A 21,100-nucleotide genomic window follows, 5' to 3' on the forward strand; every position below is an offset into this window, starting at 1 on the left:
AGGCTCGGGGATAGTCGTGGATTGTCACCATACTATCAAACTCATTTTGGTACTTTTGAAAGTGTAAATATTTTTAAGTATGACATGCATAGGCTAGAATGTCTATGTATTTAAGTTTTGATATGTATATATGTTATGCCATGAGAGTTGGCTAGCAAATGGTATGTTTGTGATTAGTTTTGGTAAATGGTTTGTGATGCCAAATTGTGTATGCTTGTAATGGTTATATGGCCTTGTATGTGGTGGTAATTTTGAAATATGCTAAGTTGAGGAAATGGTAAGTTTAAGCATGAGTTAGAAGATGCCATAAGTGAGTTATGAAATGAGCATTTTGGCATGTTGTTGTAATAAGATTTTTAATGTTTTTTGGTATGGATATGAATAGGTTATTGAATAATGATGATTTAGTTATAATGAAGCATGATTTAAGCATGGTTTTGGCTGAATATTTTGGTATAAATGTTGTTTAATATTGCTGGTAGGAATGACCTAAAAAGGGGTGGCAAGTTGGCTTAAACCAAGCCTGCATTGTGCCACATGGTCAGGGAACACGGGCGTGCCTTGTGGCCATGAATGCAAAGCAGTAACCTCTTAAGATCACACGGTTAAGACACATGGCATGTCATATGGCCTTGGGCTTAAGTCAGTAGCCAGCTAAATATCACACGGCCATGGCACACGATCGTGTCTATTGGCCGTGTGTAAAAGTCAGTATGTATACTTTTTTTGGCACGGCTGGACCTCATGGGCGTGTCTGGTACCCGTGTAAGGCACACAGGAGTGTGACCTCAATAGAATTGAAAAAGTTTTCTAAGTTCTGAAAATTCTAAATGTGTTCGGTTTAGTCCTGACCTTTTCTAAAAGTATGTCTTAGGTCTTGGAGACCTCCATAAGGGATGAATTGTTGAATTGATTATACATTAATATTATGTGATATCCGTGATTCTATATTTATCTGTGATGTTCTATCTGTCTAGTAATCCCCTTACTTATTCCAGCGACAGTTACGGGATAGAGGTGTTACATGTCAAAAGTTAATCATATTAAATTGTTCCTAATTTTAAAAAAAATTATTTCTTGCTGAAGCTTTTAAAACATGTTGCGTAAAAGTGGTGTTTTGGAAAACATTCATCTTTTTGAAAACCTGCATCCTACTACTAGCAAAAATAAATCAACCCCCAGAAATTAAAGGTTAAAAATTAAAGAGGCCTTATTACAAAGCAAATTACCCAAAATAAAACTATTATAATTTAAACCCAATAAGAAAGTCTATGCAGTTGTGTGGCCAACTTTGAGTCCCTCGCAGCACCGATCCGCCTAAGCCTGGAGATTACCTGTAATATCCCAAATTAGAGCCTAGTTGGAACAGTGGTTTTGAGATCACAAATCTGAGATAGAAATAATTATTTCATGATTTTTATGAGGATAATGTTATGAATGCATGCTTGGATGAAAGTTTCATGAAGAAATTCTATGCATAAAATGTCCAATTACATTTTAGTGACCAAATTGAATAAAGTGCAAAACTTGCATTCCAGAAGCTTTAAGCATGAAATTGCATTATAAATTGAATTAGAGGGTCCTAATTAGCAATTTGACCAATTTATAAAATTTTGGACAAAAATGGACATGCATAGGAAAAATTAGAAAGAGAAACCCTAAGGGCATTTCGCTCATTAGGTAATTAAAAGAATAAAAAGGAAAAATCAAACCAAAAATGTGTCCATCTTCTTCCTTGGCTGCCAAAAATCACAAAACACCATATCCAGGGTTTTGTTCAACATTTCCAAGCTCAATAGTAAGTGCTCCCTAGCCCCGTTTTTAATGTTCTTTGTATTTTTAAAGTCCCGGTAACATGGTCTACCCATTTCTAGCTATATTTTGAGCTAGGTTTCATGTATGAAAATTTACCCATGTATGAAATGCTTGTATTTTTATGATTAATGGAGGAATATGAATGTTTGATGCATGATGAACATCTTTTACTAAGTGATTTTTAGTGAAAACACCTAAACAAGGGAATTGTTTGTAAAAATGTAAAAGTGAGTAGTAATAATGTGAAATGAAAGAAAATATGGGCTGATATGAGCATAGTAAAGGTTTGGCTAAGCTTAGATAATTAAGAAAATGCATACATTTCATTTTACGAGCCTAAGGACTAAATCATAAATATGTGAAAGTTTAGGGGTCAAAATGTAAATAGAAAGATTGATTTATGATGAGCGAGTGTATATGTGCATATGATGAGTAAGTAGAAAGGTTTGAATGATAGTTAATCTTTATGTATATGTTTCTATGTTTCTACATGTTGATTCCTTACTACCATTTCATATTATTTGTACGTGGACTTACTAAGCTTTAATGCTTACTCCCCTCTCTTTTCCATCCTTTGTAGTTCTGCCAAGCTAGCTCAGGGATCGAAAGCTGTCGAAGTATTCAATCACACTATCAAAAGACTGTTGGGTATAGTGAAATTATTTTTTTGAGTATGGCATGTATAGGAAACTTGGTCATTTTGTGGTATGTGTCATGCTATTTGGCCAAATTGTGAAGGCCTATGATAATGGTGATTCATTTTGTAATGGCCGTATGATATCGCTCATATTCGATCATTTGGGTTGTAATCTAATTACCCATGCATGCATTTACTAGTGTTTTGATGGTAGGATATGTTATTGTTTAGTGAGTGCATGGTAATGATGTGATATGTTGTTGATCGATAAATGTATGGTAAAGTATGAATTGGTTGCTAAAGGATAAGGAATGACCTAATGGCTTAAAATGACTAAAGTATAAATGCACAATTTGAAGTCATAATAACAAGTTTAATAATGCATGAAATTGGTGTGGAATGCCTCTAAATAGAGTAACAAATGAATATCAATAGGATGACTTTATGATGATGTGAGAGTGCCATGGTGTGGAATATTAGGGTGCTTGAATATGTCATGTAGCATGCCATAAAGTATGTTTGTATGTATGAGTGGTTGTGGGTGACTATTGGCTTGGAAAATAGCCTTTAAACAGTCCACACGGGTAGACACACGGGTGTGTGTCTAGTTCGTGTATGACACACGGTCTGCCCCATGGGCGTGTTGAATGGTCGTGTGTCCCCTGCACCTAAAATTTTCTAAGTTAGTATGCATGGTAGTATACACACGGGCAGAGACACGGCCATGTGTCTCAGCCGTGTAGAGGACATGGCCTAGCACACGGGCATGTACCTTGGTCGTGTGTGATACGATCCGCCTCGGAAGAGTTGAGTCGTATTAGTGTGCCCGACCGTCAACAAGAAGTTACGTTGGGTTTAATTGAAAAGGTCAGATGAAGGAATGAAGGATATTGGTTTTGGGTTCGGATTAGAATAGGTAAGAAGAATTTGAAAGTTCGGGTTTGGAGTCCGAATAGGTATGGATGAAGGAATTGGTTCAATTAGGTAAGGGAGAATTGAAGAAATGGAATAGTCTATTTAGGTACAATTGGTAAATGGAGAAATGGGGTTGAACAAAAAGTGCAAACAAGAACCAATACCGATTCGGTATCGACCCGTTGTTTATAAGCTCTTTTAGTTCGATTTGGAATTGGTAAATGAAAACCTCGACCCACTATCTAACAAGATAGGAACCTCGGTATATTTGAACGCCACACTACGAGTAGTGATAAGTTCAGTTTCGACAAAGAACAACGGTTGACACACTAGACGCTAGGAAGCCAATCGAATCTTTGAACGAAATTTGAGAAAAGTTTTGCCTAACAAATTGGCAAGATAACATTAACAAAAGTCTCAAAAGTTCTTTACATGAAAAAAATAACAAGTATTTATAGGCCTAAAGTCTAGGTAGCCGAATGGCTTTTCATGCTTACAAATTATGTAAAAGAAAATTCTAGAAAATTAATCATTAATGTGCATGACTAGATTACGCTATGGAACATGAATTGTGAATGCTTCATGTTTAAGAAATGACAAGTGAATGAATGAAGCTCCAAGGGACACTTGCTAGGTTCGGCCTCCTTGTTTAATGAAGTAATTAAGTGGCAACCTTTAGCCAAAAATCATGAATTAAATGGTGTAACTCCAAGGGCCAAAATAGGTGTGAATGCCAGTAACTCAAGAGTCCATAGGTGTGAACATGGTGAACCAAAAGGACTTGTTGTGTGAACACAATGTGAACGGAATGTAGAGGTTCATGGAGGAAGTCATTCGGCCAACCATCTCATGCATGTATTATGTCCCTTTGACCGAATAGTCACTTGTGTAGATGAAGAGGTAGCACAACATTCATGGCTCTTGGTCATTCATGAACCTTTGGAATTAATGTACCTTGCCATTCATGCATTCCACCGATTCATGCATCTTGAGTGTCCATGCACCTTAGCCGTCCATACACCCTTCAAAAGACATGTTGCTTCAAGCTCCATACATCTATTGAGTTTCTACAAGAAAATGTGAACAGAATTAATTCAACCTAATGTGAACACAAATGTAAACATTAAATTCGGTTATGACAATTTAATTAATATCAATAAACACTTTTAAGACATATTTAATAAAACTAATGTGAACTAAATTTAATATGTGGTTTATTAATTAACTAATTAATGAACTTATTAAATAAAAATTTAATAGCAGTCAAATGAAGTCAAATTAGTCTTCATGAGCTAGAATTCAACTCATGAGCTAAAACCGAGCTGGACTTGGACCCATGAGCTGGTAGTGAGCTGGACCCGAGCCGGGAACTGGAAGTGAGCTGGTGGCGAGCTCGATGAGTTGAGCTGGACTTGCGTGTAGTTGCATAGTGAGTTCAAGGAACTGGAATCAGCTCTCTGAGCGCCCTAATTTGCGTTCAATCCAAAGTTGAGCTACAAAAGGCGTGATGGACTCCTTAAACTTCTTTGCTCGAGCTCGAGTAACAGGACCGTGTGGTAGCACCATAGAATCCTCGCTCGAACTAGCTGAACCATGGGGCGCGGTCACATCATTCCCCCCCTTTTCAAAATGACTTTTCCTCAAGTTTAAATCTGCATTAAAAGGGGTTAAATCTAACACATTAAAAGTAGCGCTGACATTATAATCTCCTGGCAAGTCAATTTTATAAGAATTTTCATTTATTCGCTCTAAAACTTGAAAAGGACCGTCTCCGGGAGGCAGTAGCTTAGATTTCCATTAGGTCAGAAAATGCTCCTTGCGCATATGAATCCAAACCCATTCTCCGAGTTCAAAAACTACTCGTTTTCAGCCTTTGTTCGCATTACGCACATAGGACTCAGTCCTAGCCTCGATATTGGCCTGCACCTTGCTATATAAATCCTTGACAAAATCTGCCTTTTTCTTCGCATCTACATGGACAAACTGATCAGTAGGTAAAGGCAATAGATCTAAAGGTGTCAAGGGATTAAAACCGTAAACAATTTCAAATGGGGAGAATTTAGTCACAGAATGGACAGAACGATTATACACAAACTCAATATGGGGTAGACAATCCTCCCACATCTTCAAATTCTTTGAATGATGGCCCGAAGCAAAGTAGATAGAACTCTATTGACAACTTCCGTTTGGCCATCAATTTGGGGGTGGCAGGTGGTCGAAAACAGAAGTTTGGTCCCTAATTTACCCCACAAAGACTTCCAAAAGTGACTTAAAAATTTTGCATCTCAATCTGACACGATCGTACGAGGAATGCCATGTAGTCTAACGATATCCCTGAAAAATAAGTTTGCAACATGAACGGCATCATCATCTTAGTACAGGAAATAAAATGAGACATTTTTGAAAATCTATCAACAACAACAAAAATAGAATCCTTCCCGCTTTTGTGCGCGGAAGTCCGAGAACAAAATCCATGGAGATGTCAATCCACGATTGCTTGAGAATGGGCAATGGTGTGTACAAGCCATGGGGTTGAACCTTTGATTTAGCCTTTTTGTAGGCTATACACCTTTCGCAAACTCGCTCCATGTCTTTTCGCATCCGCAGCCAATAAAAATGTTCGTGGAGAGTGGCTAGCGTCTTATTGACCCCGAAGTGTCCCATAAGCCCGCCACTATGCGCCTCATGCACTAATAAGTCTCGGACAGATCCACAAGGAATGCATAATTTACCTTCTCGAAAAAGATAGCCCTCGTACCTATAAAAATTTTCAAAAGGACCTTTCTCACAAGAAACAAATATCTCTCCAAAATCGGAATCGTTTACATAGGAATCTTTTAATAATGTAAAACCAAGAATCTTAGAATCCAAATATGATAACAGAGTATACCTTCTTGAAAGCGCATCAGCCACGATATTATCTTCACCTTTCTTATATTTGATGACATACGGAAACGACTCAAGGTATTCAACCCACTTCGCGTGGCGTTGGTTCAACTTATGTTGACCTTTGATGTGCTTCAAGGCTTCGTGATCGGAGTGAATAACGAATTCTTTAGGCCAATAGTAATGTTGCCATGTCTCAAGGGCTCGTATGAGCGCGTATATCACTTTATCATACACCGGATAGTTGATAGTTGAGTACGGCTCCATTGAGTTTTTCACTAAAGTAAGCCACAGGACGTCCATCTTGTGTCAACACGGTCCCGATTCCAAGGCCCGAAGCATCGCACTCGATCTCAAAAGTCTTCGAGAAATCTGGAAGGGCAAGCAAATGAGCATTAGTGAGACAATCTTTGATTTTTAGAAATGATTTCTCTTGTTCATCGTTCCAAATAAAAGAAGAATTTTTCTTAATAACACTCGTAAGTGGAGCAGCAATAGTGCTAAAATTCGAAACGAATCGTCGGTAAAAACTTGCTAGGCCATGGAAACTTCGAACTTGCGTAACACTCGTAGGCCTTGGCCAATCTCGTATGGCCTTAATCTTTTCTTGGTCTACCTCGAGACCATTCGCACTAACCACAAATCCTAGAAAAATAGTTTTGTTAGAACAAAAAGAGCATTTCTTTAAATTAGCATATAAGGTCTCTTTTCGCAAAACTTCTAAAACAGATTTGAGATGACTTACATGTTCTTCCATAAATTTGCTATAAATCAATATATCGTCGAAATATACCACACAAAACTTACCGATGAAAGGCCTTAAGACATGGTTCATTAGTCTCATGAACGTACTTGGAGCGTTGGTAAGGCCAAAAGGCATAACCAACCATTCGTATAGTCCGTGCTTGGTCTTGAATGCTGTTTTCCATTCGTCTCCTTCTTGCATCCGAATTTGGTGGTAGCCACTCTTCAAATCGATTTTTGAGAACACTTTGGCCCCACTAAGCTCATCTAACATGTCATCTAAGCGAGGAATGGGATGACGGTATTTGATTGCTATCTTGTTAACGGCTCGACAATCCACGCACATGCGCCATGTTCCGTCGTTTTTCGGTACCAATAATACGGGAATAGCACAGGGACTTAGGCTCTCACGAATGTAGCCTTTTTCCATCAGTTCATTGACTTGTCTTTGCAACTCCTTGGTCTCCTCCGGATTGGCTTGGTAAGCAGGTCGATTTGGAATAACCGCTCCCGGCACAAAATCAATTTCATGCTCGATTCCACAAAGTGGTGGAAGACCACTCGGGGTTTCTTCCAGAAAAACGTCTTGGAAATCCTGCAACAAAGACAAAATAGGAGGGGGCAGGGTATCGGGTAAATCGTTAGTAGAAATTAATGCTTCCTTGTACAAAAGTACAAGAACAGTTCGATTCATCACCAAAGCCTTCCTCACATCACTAACTCTTGCAAAAACACTCATTTTCTCGATTTTCTTTTCTTTTTCTTCTTTTTCTTGGATATTTTTCTTGTCACTCTCTTTTTTTTTTTTCTTATTTTTCTCTTCCTTTACTTTTTTACAACTTTCTTTTTCTTTTTCTCTCATTTGCTCAACAGAAGCTTTTAGCTTGATTTGGTCTTCATACACTTGTTTGGGAGTCAACGGCACCAACGTCACATTCTTTCCCATGAATTTGAATGTATACCGGTTGGTATACCCGTCGTGTTGAACTCGTCTATCAAATTGCCACGGTCGGCCAAGTAACAAATGCCCCGCATGCATCGGTACAACGTCACAAAGAACTTCATCCGAATACTTGCCGATGTTAAAAGAGACAAGTACTTGTTTCGTTACCTTAAGCTCTCCTCCGTCATTGAGCCATTGAAGTTTGTAGGGGCTTAGATGCTTGGTAGTAGGCAAACCAAGTCTTTCAACCATCATGGTACTTGCTACATTGGTACAGCTGCCTCCATCGATAATGACGCTACAGACTTTGCCTCTGACTTAGCACCGAGTGTGGAAGATATTCTCTTGTTGGAGATTATTCTCCATGCCTTGGAGACTTAGACTTTGTTTTACAATAAGTAGTTCTCCTTCCATGGGTTGTTCCACGTCCTCCTCAACTTCAGAAGCCGATTTAGATTCTTTCTCCTCCTCATCCTCCGTTTTGATCTCGCCATCGGCTCACAATACCATGGTCCTTTGATTTGGGCATTGGCTTGCTATGTGGCCTCTTCCGAGACACATAAAACACTTAATATCCTGATTTCGATTGTATGACGATTCGGGTACCTTGCCTTTGTTTACTTCGGCGATGGGCTTGTTGGTTTTTGGAGGTACCGTGGTCTCCTTCCCTCGAGGATTGGCAGGTCCTTTACTTGATCCTTGGCTCCACTTTGAAGGGTTAGAAGTGGGAAACCCTTGACTTGGGCCTTTTCTCTTGAGTTGTCTTTCCACCTTGATGGCCATATGGACCATATCAACCACTTCAATGTAGTGTTCTAATTCCACTACGTTTGCTATATTTCGATTTAGACCAGCCAGGAATCGCGCCATTGTTTCTTTGGGATCTTCTTGGACATCCGCTCGAATCATCGCGATTTCAATCTCTTTGTAGTAATCCTCAACACTTTTGGACCCTTGCGTGAGATTTTGGAGTTTTTGGTGCAACTCCCAGTGGTAGTACGCAGGGATAAATCGTCGCCTCATCACCGCCTTCATTTCGATCCATGTAGAGATAGGACATTCACCGTTACGCCTCCGACTAGTGGTTAGTTGTTCCCACCAAATCATGGCGTAGTCCGAAAACTCTATTGCTGCTAGTTTCACCTTTTTATTCTCGGAGTAATTGTGACAATCGAACACCAACTCTATCTTTTTTTCCCATTCAAGATAGGCCTCCGGATCCGATCTACCTTGAAACGGTGGAATAGACAGTTTAATGTTCTTGAGATCAGCATCTTCGCGTCTTCGATCTCGTTGTCGGTGTTGCGTATGTCGATCACTAGCATTAGACTCTTGTTCACTTTCAAGATCACTAAGGTCATTTGCTTCATCGTCTTGGACCCTTCGTCTTCCCCGATTCTGATTTGGCCTCTCCCATCTTGGTCTAACCCCCTCGGGTGCTCTTTCACGTTGGCCATTCGTTTCAACTTGGAACAAACGGTCTTTGATGGGATTGAGCCTTCGATCTAGGAGTTACTCCATTTCTCGTAATAAGGCTTGCATGTTTAAGTCGGGGACGTTGCGAATGGGTTGTCTTGCCGGATGATCTTCCACGTTGTGATCTGACTCTTGTGACATTAAAACGTTGTTAAAGTAAACTTCACCACAAAACCTCACAATCTCTCGAAAAGGAAAAGAAGATGTTTCTCTCACACTCGTGTTTATACTCGAAATTAGGCTTTTACCTCCACTCTATTGCACTTACAACTCTCGTGCCTTTTACCTCTCTAAACCTTTTCTCGTGATTTCGTAAGCAGATTCGTTAAGGCTTAGTCCTTGGTCTAGGTGGTCGGTTCAAAAGGGGTAACAAGTGATTGATGTATTCGGTTTTGGGTAGGCTGAAAGAATAGGGAATTGGGTTAAAAGTGTGGCGTATTAGGAAGAGTAGGATAGAAGATGGATCGGAAACTATATCAAATCAAAGCTTGACGATCAACTAACAATTGAATTACATAAATCACTTTTTTTTCGATTTTTTTTCGAATTTTTTTTTTAAAACTTGTATAACTTTTTTTTGTACTATATCAGCAAACTAAATACAATAGAAGCACTTTTGTACACGATTTTTTTTCTCGGCTGCGTAGATTTTTGCTTTTATAACAACAGCAACAAACCAATCAAAATGAGAAAACTTCGGTATACAATTTTTTTTTCTGAACCTACCTCGGGAATGCTCCGCTTCCGCTTCGAAAGTCTAAGCTTCTCGTATTAGTGTGTCCGATCGTCAACAAGAAGTTACGTTAGGTTTAATTGAAAAGGTCGGATGAAGGAAGGAAGGATATTGGTTTTGGGTTCGGATTAGAATAGGTAAGAAGAATTTGAAAGTTCGGGTTTGGAGTCTGAATAGGTATGGATGAAGGAATTGGTTCAATTAGGTAAGGGGGAATTGAAGAAATGGAATAGTCGGTTTAGGTACAATTGGTAAATGGAGAAATGGGGTTGAACAAAAAGTGCAAACAAGAACCAATATTGATTTGGTATCGACTCGTTGTTTATAAGCTCTTTTAGTTCGGTTTGGAATTGGTAAATGAAAACATCGACCCACTATCTAACAAGATAGGAACCTCGGTATGTTTGAACGCCACACTACGAGTAGTGATAAGTTCGGTTTTGACAAAGAACAACAGTTGACACACTAGACGTTAGGAAGCCAATCGAATCTTTGAACGAAATTTGAGAAAAATTTTTGCCTAACAAATTCGGCAGCATAACATTAACAAAAGTCTCAAAAGTTCTTTACATGAAAAAAAATAACAAGTATTTATAGGCCTAAAGTCTAGGTAGCCGAATGGCTTTTCATACTTACAAATTAAGTAAAAGAAAATTCTAGAAAATTAATCCTTAATGTGCATGACTAGATTCTGCTATGGAACATGAATTGTGAATGCTTCATGTTTAATAAATGACAAGTGAATGAATGAAGCTCCAAGGGACACTTGCTAGGTTCGGCCTCCCTTGTTTAATGAAGCAATTAAGTGGCAACCTTTAGCCAAAAATCATGAATTAAATGGTGTAACTCCAAGGGCCAAAATAGGTGTGAATACCGTAACCTGAAGAGTCCATAGGTGTGAACATGGTGAACCAAAAGGACTTGTTGTGTGAACACAATGTGAACGGAATGTAGAGGTTCATGGAGGAAGTCATTCGGCCAACCATCTCATGCATGTATTATGTCCCTTTGACCGAATAGTCACTTGTGTAGATGAAGAGGTAGCACAACATTCATGGCTCTTGGTCATTCATGAACCTTTGGAATTAATGTACCTTGCCATTCATGCATTCCACCGATTCATGCATCTTGAGTGTCCATGCACCTTAGCCGTCCATGCACCCTCCAAAAGACATGTTGCTTCAAGCTCCATACATCTATTGAGTTTCTACAAGAAAATGTGAACAGAATTAATTCAAGCTAATGTGAACACAAATGTAAACATTAAATTCGGTTATGACAATTTAATTAATATCAATAAACACTTTTAAGACATATTTAATAAAACTAATGTGAACTAAATTTAATATGTGGTTTATTAATTAACTAATTAATGAACTTATTAAATAAAAATTTAATAGCAGTCAAATGAAGTCAAAGTAGTCTTCATGAGCTAGAATTCAACTCATGAGCTAAAACCGAGCTAGACTTGGACCCATGAGTGGTAGTGAGTGGACCCGAGTGGGAACTGGAAGTGAGCTGGTGGCGAGCTCGATGAGTTGAGCTGGACTTGCAGGTAGTTGCATGGTGAGTTCAAGGAACTGGAATCAGCTTTCTCGAAGCGTCCTAATGGAGTTTCAATCCAAAGTTGAGCTACAAAAGCTGTGATGGACTCCTTAAACTTCTTGGCTCGAGCTCGAGTAACAGGACCTTGTGGTAGCACCATAGAATCCTCGCTCGAACTAGCTGAACCATGGGGCGTGATCACATCAGTGTGCCCCTAAATGAGCGATGATGTCATAAACAAAATATCCAGGTTTTTGGACAGGGGCAATGACACGGCGTCTATGCTGTGTGAGGGACACAGGTTTGTGCTTGGCCGTGTGAAAACCCCTGAAGGTTCGGAATGAAAAACGAATTCAAAAAATTCTACACGGGTAAGGGACACGAGTGTGTCCTAAAGCACATGGGCGTGTGCATTACCTCCACACGAGCATGTGAGGCTTAAATTAGGAATTTTTCTTAGAATTTTCTTAAGTTCTCGGTTTAGTTTCGGATTTCTTTTAATGTATGTTTTGGAACTCGTAGGTCCATGATAAGGATAATATGATCTTGTTTGATTTGTTTTTAATTTGGATGAAATTTTGTGACCCGGTTTTGCATGTTGTAAATGTTTAAGTCCGGTAACACCTTAAACCCTATTTCGACATTGAATATGGGTAAAGGGTGTTACATTTAGTGGTATCAGAGCTATAGTTTAGTCAGATCTCAGACTAACCTAGCGTATTTGAGTCTAGCTATACATTCCATACCTATATATATAAGTAATGATAGTGTGACTACTCTTGAAAATATTAAAATGTGTTTTCATATAGCGGTGCCATCTGAAAGTAGGCCCGAAACGGTTAGTAGAGGAGAGGGAGGCATAGAGGCCTTTCTCCACATGATGGATACATGGTATGCGGAGTTTGTTCGAACGAACTCGAATGCTCAACCTTCCCCACCTCCCCCAAATCCTCAACCCGCACCTGTAATGCCTCAACATATGGATTTCATGAGACTTGCTAGAACACCTATCGATAGAATTCGAAAATAAGGTGCCGAAGAATTTAGGGCAAATGCCAACGATGACCCTGAAAGAGCGAAGTTTTGGTTAGAGAACTCGATACGGGTATTTGATGAACTGTCATGTACACCCGATGAGTGCTTGAAATGTACCATATCCCTATTGAGAGATGTAGCGTATCACTGGTGGAGAATGCTAATATCTGTAGTACCACTAGAGAGGGTTACTTGGAAATTCTTTCAAGAGGAATTTCGAAAGAAATACATTAGTGAAAGATTCATTGGACAGAAGTGTAAGGAATTCCTAGAATTGAAATAGGGTTGTATTACAGTCAGTGAATATGAGAGAGAATTCGTCAGACTTAGAAAATATGCTTGAGAGTGTGTACCTCCGAGGCTAAGATGTGTAGAATATTTGAAGATGGGCTCAATGAGGATATTAAATCATTAGTGGGTATTCTTGAGTTGAAAGAATTTGTGGTACTTGTTGAACGAGCTTGTAAAGCCGAAGACTTAGATAAAGAAAGGAAGAAGGCTGAGTCGATGCAAGAGATACAAGAAAGAGGTACATGAGTAAGTCATTGCCATCTCAATATAAGAAATCTAGAGAGATGTATTCTCGTTCACATGTGCCAGCTGGACATTTATACGAGAATCTCAAAAAGAAAAATTCGGGTTTTAGATCTCAGGCTACGTCTGTGGCAAGCATGGGTAACGCTGAACCTTCCAAGGCTGAATGTCCGCAATGTGGTAGACATTATTTTGGCAATTGTAGAGTGAGTGAAGGATCTTGTTTTAACTGTGGTTCTTTAGACCACTTTATTAAAGACTGTCCTGAGATGATGGAAAAAGAAAGATTTCAGAGTCCAAGGTCGAGTGGGGCAACTTCTAGGGGAAGACCCTTGAGAAGTGTCAGGCATGGGTCCGGTAGTAAGAATGTAATGCAATATACTACAGTAAGGTCTGAAGCTAGAGTTCCGGCTAGATCCTATGCCATATGTGCACGTGAAGACACAACCTCTCCTGATGTGATCACTGGTAAACTTTCTCTCTATGATACTAATGTTATTGCTTTGATAGACCCTGGCTCCACTCATTCGTATGTGTATGAAATTGGAATTTACCATGAATATACCTGCCGAGTCTACAAAATTTGTAATAAGGTGTCTAACCCGTTAGGAAAGCATGTGATAGTTGATAAAGTATGCAAGAAATGTCTTTTGATGCTTAGAGATCATTATTTTTTGGCTGACTTAATGTTGTTGTCATTTGATGAATTTGATGTCGTACTGGGTATGGATTGGTTGACACTAAATGAGGCTATAGTGAATTGTAGACAGAAAGTTATGGAACTAAATTCTGAAAATGGTGAAATTCTTCGGGTTGAATCAGATGATGCGGATAAATCTCTTATAATGTATCTTCGATGGTTGCTTAGAGATATATGAGAAAAGGGTATAAAGCTTCTTTGACATATATATTGAATATAAAGGAGTCCAAATTGAAAATTGAATCAATGTCGGCTGTGTCCGAGTATGCAGACATATTTTTGGAGGAATTACCGGGTTTACCTCCAGTTAGAGAAGTTGAATTCAGTATTGAGCTGATGCCAGGGATGGCACCCATCTCTATTTCCCCATATAGGATGGCCCCGACTGAACTGAAAGAATTGAAGTCACAGTTACAAGAGCTGACCAACAAAGGTTCCGCGAGACCAAGCATTTCATCGTGGGGTGCTCCTGTACTATTCGTGAAAACGAAGGACAACTCTATGAGATTATGCATTGACTACCAGCAACTTAATAAGGTCACAATAAAATATAAGTATCCTCTTCCAAGAATTGATGACTTGTTCGATCAATTGAAGGGAGCGACGTGGTTCTCTAAGATAGACTTGAGGTCTGGATACTACCAGTTACGAGTGAAAGAGTCTGATGTGCCTAAGACTACATTTAGAATGAGGTATGGCCATTATGAGTTTCTTGTTATGCCATTTGGTCTAACGAATGTCCTGCTATGTTTATGGATTTAATGAATCGGATTTTTCAGCCATATTTAGATAAGTTTATTATGGTGTTTATCGATGATATTCTGATTTATTCTGGAGATGAGGCAGAGCATGTCAAAATTTGAGAACTGTTTTACAGACTCTGAGGGATAAGAAGTTATATGCTAAGTTTAGTAAAAGTGAGTTTTGGCTTCGAGAGGTTGAATTTTTAGGCCACATTGTTTCAGGAGATGGTGTACTAGTTGATCCCAGTAAGATTTCTACTATCATCGAATGGAAGCCACCAAGGAACGTAATCGAAGTTAGGAGCTTTCTGGGTTTAGCCTGTGACAGCCCAAAATTGACCCTAGTCGGGATGTGGTTTCGGGACCACAAAACCGAGGCATAAAAATAATTTAAAATTTATTTTGATGCCTATGATATGTGTTAATTTGTGTGTGACATTTTTGATGTTTCGATTTAGTGTTATAAATGCGAATTTCACTAGAAAGGACCTAGTAGTGAACTTTGAATGTATGATGGGGAAATGTGTGATGACTAGTTGCTCATGCATGCAAAAATAAGGGATTTGCATGTCAAATTTCCCCCAACATGAAGTGGCGGCCATGGCAAGAGAGGATGGGCAAAACATGTCATGAAACATGTTTTGTTGGTGCATTAGGGAGAAATAATAAACAAAGGTGTATGGGTAAGAAAAGAATGAAAAAAATGTGTGTGAGTGTGGTATTCCCCCATTGCAGTGAGTTGTAGAGAAAGAAAGAAAAAATTTTGTTCATCCTTTCTTTGAGCCAAAACTAAGGAAGAAGGAGGATTTTTGCTTCATGCTTGGTTTGGAAGAGATCTAGAAGGAGATTTGGCTAAGTTTGCATCAAGATTAAGGTATGTATGAGGTTGTGTTAGGAGTTTCATGCATGTTTTGGTTGCTAACTTGATGTGCATGTTAGCCATGGCTCAAATCTTTGTTATGCCATGGAAATGGTATTTGGCCAAAGTTGTTATGGTGATAAAGCCATTGCATGCTAAGTGTGAAGCTTGATGATGATGCATGCAATGATGGATTGTCTACTTTTGAGTAAGATTTTGACTTTTCTTTTGTTTAATCATGATTGAAGTTGAAAAGGGCATGATTGTCATATTCGCCATGATGCATTCATGAGCATGGTTCATGCTTCTTGCATGTTAGTTAAAATTTGTGTTTTGGATGGCTATGGACACCTTGAAATTCGCCATGCTCATATATGTATATATATGTTTGCACATGATGTTTTGGTTATGAACTAAGTGATGAATATGGTTGTTTAAAGAAGAAGATGTTGAAGAATGATTGTGAAATTGCAAGCACATTCGGCCTAGCACACATATGAGTGCTTGATGCTATATTATAAGTTTTGAGCTACAATATGCAAAGCATTAACTAGTAAAATGCATGCTGTTTTGTGAGGTATTAAGTGCATAATTGGCCTCAACATGTACATGAATATTCGCCTTGGGTAGCCTATTGAAGGCCTTAGCTTTTCCTTGATGCTCGAATAAATTGTATTGAATTGCTTGATGTAGTATAAAATGTGCATGACCATTGTGTATTCAAGCTAAAGAGTGGCCATATGACCATTTAAACTCCTTGTCATATTCGCCATAAGCTAGCACAATGAGGTTTTAATAAATTGAATTTGTTTGAATTAGCTCAAGAGCTAAGAGGGCCACAATTGGACAAGGGAAGGAAAAAGTGATCGAATAGCCGTAAAAGCCGTTCGACAACATCCGAGGTAAGTCCTCAAGAAGTGACCTTACTTGAATTATGTGGAATGAAATATGGATGTATTGATTATTGATTTATGTGTGTATGAGTATTGAATAATGCCGGGCTAAGTCCCAAGGCGATTATGCTAGTGATTATAATTGTGTTTGAGCCTTAGTAACGAGAATGAAATATGTATGTCCAATGATTATTGATGTATGTGTGCATGAGAAATTGAATGATATCCGGGCTAAGCCCAAGACAATTATGCTGGAAATTATATCCGGTTAAGACCGAAGGCAATTGTGCTAGTGGCTACATCCGGCTAAGACCAAGGCATTCGTGCGAGACATTCTATCCGGCTAAGACCAAGGCATTTGTGCACGTGGTTATATCCGGTTATATTCAAGAATCTTGGGCTGGAGGTGAGTGTTGGTTGCTGTAATAAATTCAATTAGTACACTCGAGAAGCCCAAAGAATAAGGTACGTTTATATGTGCATTGAAAGTCGACATGTTTGAGCAACATTCGCTCAATCGACTAATGAATTTCAGTTATTGAATTGATTGATACTTTGTGAAAGTATATAATGATGAAGTGTGAAGTAAGAATGTGTATTAATGAAATGATGCATTTGGCTATGTGAATGTATTGCTGTAATTAGAGTTGATTATATTCCTTGAGACTTACTAAGCATAAAAATGCTTACCCGTTGCTTTGGCTCTCTGTTTTATAGATTTCACTCGATAGCAATCGGATTCGGGATCAATAAAGTCAAGTCATCCACACTATCAACGTCTCTATTTTGGTATAAATTTTGGTTGAACTTTGAAATGGCATGTATAGGACTACCCTTGTTGGTTAAATATGTTGTGATGTATTTGTGTACGGCCATGCGAAAATGGCTCGTAAAAGTGAAGTATCGACTTAGACTATTTGCGGTTTGTATATGTATATATTTGGTGTCATGATGTGACCATGGATTGGAAATGGGAATGTTGGTCACATGATCAGCCATTGGCATGGTTAAAATGATCATATATGAACCTATGTATGGCAAGACTAGTTGGTTCATGGAGACTACCAAATAGGTAAGACCTACCTTAAAAACAGATGCTGCCAGCTGCAGTGACGTGAATGTGAAAAATCACCAAAATTTGTAGGAATGGTATTAAATAGTGAATAAGCTATGTAAATGAACCTTGGTGAGTCTATTTTCATATGGAAGAAACGAAATGGTCATAGGAGTTACATGTTAAGAGATATTAAAGCTATTGTGAGACAGGGCCAGAACGGTTTCTGGGTCCCATATCGCAACTTTAAAAATTTTCTATAAATTATCCAGAAAGAATTAGGAGTCATGCCTTATATGTACAGATTCCATTTTGAGTCTAGTTTCATTAGAAATAAACGGAACCAGTATTAAAGTTCTGTACAGTGAGATATTCAAGTTGTAACGCGCGAAGGTCAGAGCAGTCGATCCCTGTAACATGGGTGACTTTAACTAATAAACTGTACCAATTGGCCCGACCAAAAATTCTAGAAATAAATCCATGGATGGATACATGAGTCTAAATTCAGGGAAAATTTACGAAACCAGTTTCCGAGTTTTGAAACTCGAGATATGATTTTTAAGGCGACGGTGATGCAGTTTTCCAGCCTGACTGGAAATGTCAAATTGGTGGGCAAAACAAGTGAACTTGGTTTGTTAACCCCTCGTGTCCGACACCGGCGATGGTCTCGGGTTCGGGGTGTTACATAGCCAGTTATTACAGATAGTTTTTGAAAGGGTTTTCGATGATAGCCACTCCAACGATGAAGTTGTTGCAAAAAGATGTTAAGTTCGAATGGATGGAGAAGTGCCAACAGAGTTTTGAGAAACTGAAAGCATTGTTAACCGAGGCACCAGTGTTAGTACAACCGGAATCAGGGAAAGAATTTGTGATTTATACTGATGCGTCCTTGAATGGACTAGGTTGTGTACTTATGCAAGAAGGTAAGGTATTAGCTTATGCTTCAAGGCAATTGAAGCCCTATGAGAAGAACTATCCTACGCATGATTTAGAATTAGCAGCTATTGTATTTGCTTTGAAGATTTGGCGACATTATCTATTCGGGGAGAAATGCCATGTTTATTCAGACCATAAAAGTCTTAAATATCTGATGACTCAAAAAGACTTGAATTTGAGGCAACGAAGGCGACTTGAATTATTAAAAAGATTATGAGCTTGTGATAGATTATCACCCGATTAAGGCAAATGTGGTTGCCGATGCTTTGAGTAGGAAGTCTTTATTTTCTTTGAGAGCTATGAACGCACGACTAGCCCTATCTCATGATGGCGCTATTCTAGTTGAGTTAAAAGTTAGACCGACTTTTCTTCAACAGATTTGTGATGCTCAGGAAGCTGTAAAGAGTTACAAGCTAAGAAAGCTCAGTGTGATCCGAGCTGTGAATCAGATTTCCAGAGAGGTCCTGATGGTTGTTTGAGGTTCCGTGGAAGGATTTGTGTCTCGAAGGATGCTGAGTTGATTCTGGATATTTTGCATGAGGCTCATAACGGAGGTATGTCAGTTCACCTGGGTAGCACAAAGATGTACAATGATTTAAAGAAAATGTATTGGTGGATTGGCATGAAAAGAGATATATTCGAATTTGTATCGAGATGCTTGATTTGCCAACAAGTAAAGGCCAAACACCAGTTACCTTCAGGTTTACTTCAGCCTATCTTAGTTCCCGAATGGAAATAGGACAGAATTACTATCGACTTTGTGATAGGCTTGCCGTTGACACTAAGAAAGAAAGATGCCATATGGGTATTGGTTGACAGATTAACTAAGTCGGCTCATTTTATACCGGTACGTGTTGATTATTCACTTGATAAGTTAGTGGAGCTGAACATTTATAAGATTGTGAGACTTCATAGAGTACTTTTATCAATTATTTTGGACATGGATCCGATGTTCACTTTGCGGTTTTGGAAGAAGTTACAAGAAGCTTTGGGTACAAAGCTGAATTTTAGTGTCACTTTTCATCCACAGACTGATGGACAATCCGAGAGAATAATTCAGACACTTGAAGATATGCTTAGATGTTGTGTTCTTGAATTTCAAGGTAGTTGGGAAAAGTACCTACCTTTGGTTGAATTTGCCTATAATAATAGCTATCAGACGAGTTTGAAAATGGCACCTTATGAAGCATTGTATAGACGTAAATGTCATACACTATTGTATTGGATTGAATTTAAGGAGAATAAGATTCATGGGATAGATTTGATTAAGGAAACCGAGGAAAAAGTGAAAGTAATTTGTGATTGTTTGATAGCGGCGTTGGATAGAAAAAAGTCGTATGCAGATTTGAAAAGGAAAGAAATTTAGTATCAAGTTGGTAATAAGGTATTCTTGAAAGTATCTCCATGGAAGAAGGTTTTAAGATTCGGTAGAGAAGGTAATAAGGTATTCTTGAAAGTATCTCTATGGAAGAAGGTTTTGAGATTCGGTAGAGAAGGCAAGTTGAGTCCTCGTTTCATAGGACCGTATGAGGTTACCGAGAGGATAGGGCCTGTTGCTTATCGATTGGCTTTGCTGACTTAATTAGAAAAGATTCACGATGTGTTTCATGTGTCCATGTTGTGCCGATATAGATCTGACCCTTCACATGAAATTATACCGAAAAAGGTTGAAATCAGATCGGATATGACATGATGAAGAACCTATTAAGATCTTGGCTCGAGAACTCAAGCAATTCCTAAACAAAAGTGTTGCTCTTGTGAAAGACATGGGGTTGAAGAGGCTACATGGGATCCCAAGGAGGCCATAAGGAAACAATATCTAAACCTTTTCACCAGTAAGATTTTCGGGGATGAAAATCCCTAAATGGGGTAGAGTTGTAACATCCCAAATTAGGGCCTACACGGAACAATGGTTTCGAGACCATAAATCTCAGATAGAAATAGTTATTTTATGATTCTTATGAGGATAATTTTATGAATGCATGCTTGTGTGAAAGTTTCATGAAGAAATTCTATGCATAAAATGTCCAATTACATTTTAGGGACTAAATTGAATAAAGTGCAAAACTTGCATTCTAGAAGCTTTAAGCATGAAATTGCATTAGAATTGAATTAGAGGGTCCTAATTAGAAATTATACCAATTTTTAAAATTTTGGACAAAAATGGACATGCATAGGAAAAATTGGAAAGAGAAACCCTAAGGGCATTTCGCTCATTAGGTATTAAAAGAATAAAAAGGGAAAATCAAACCAAAAATGTGTCCATCTTCTTCTTTGGCTACCGAAAACCACAAAACACCATAGCTAGGGTTTTGTTCAACATTTCCAAGCTCAATAGTAAGTGCTCTCTAGCCCCGTTTTTAATGTTCTTTGTATTTTTAAAGTCTGGGTAACATGGTCTACCCATTTCTAGCTATATTTTGAGCTAGAGTTCATGTATGAAAATTTACCCATGTATGAAATGCTTGTATTTTGATTATTAATAGAGGAATATGAATGTTTGATGCATGACAAACATCTTTTACTAGGTGATTTTTAGTGAAGACACCTAAACAAGGGACTTGTTTGTAAAAATGTAAAAGTGAGTAGTAATAATGTGAAATGAAAGAAAATATGGGCTGATATGAGCATAGTAAAGGTTCAGCTAAGCTT

General features: G+C 38.5%; 1 protein-coding gene across 1 annotated transcript; it reads right to left on the bottom strand.

Moving 5' to 3' along the window:
- Positions 1–4,816: 4,816 nt before the first annotated feature.
- On the bottom strand, positions 4,817–7,736 carry LOC128290569 (uncharacterized). Its single transcript, XM_053026275.1, has 5 exons — positions 7,061–7,736; positions 6,819–6,898; positions 5,906–6,385; positions 5,254–5,350; positions 4,817–5,019 (listed from the first exon to the last, which is right to left on the bottom strand). Exons 1-5 carry the CDS (start codon positions 7,734–7,736, stop codon positions 4,817–4,819), a joined length of 1,536 nt encoding a protein of 511 aa, XP_052882235.1.
- Between the last annotated feature and the right edge of the window lie 13,364 nt (positions 7,737–21,100).

The sequence above is a fragment of the Gossypium arboreum genome, chromosome 3 (assembly GCF_025698485.1).
Source record: "Gossypium arboreum isolate Shixiya-1 chromosome 3, ASM2569848v2, whole genome shotgun sequence".
Classification (NCBI taxonomy): domain Eukaryota; kingdom Viridiplantae; phylum Streptophyta; class Magnoliopsida; order Malvales; family Malvaceae; genus Gossypium; species Gossypium arboreum.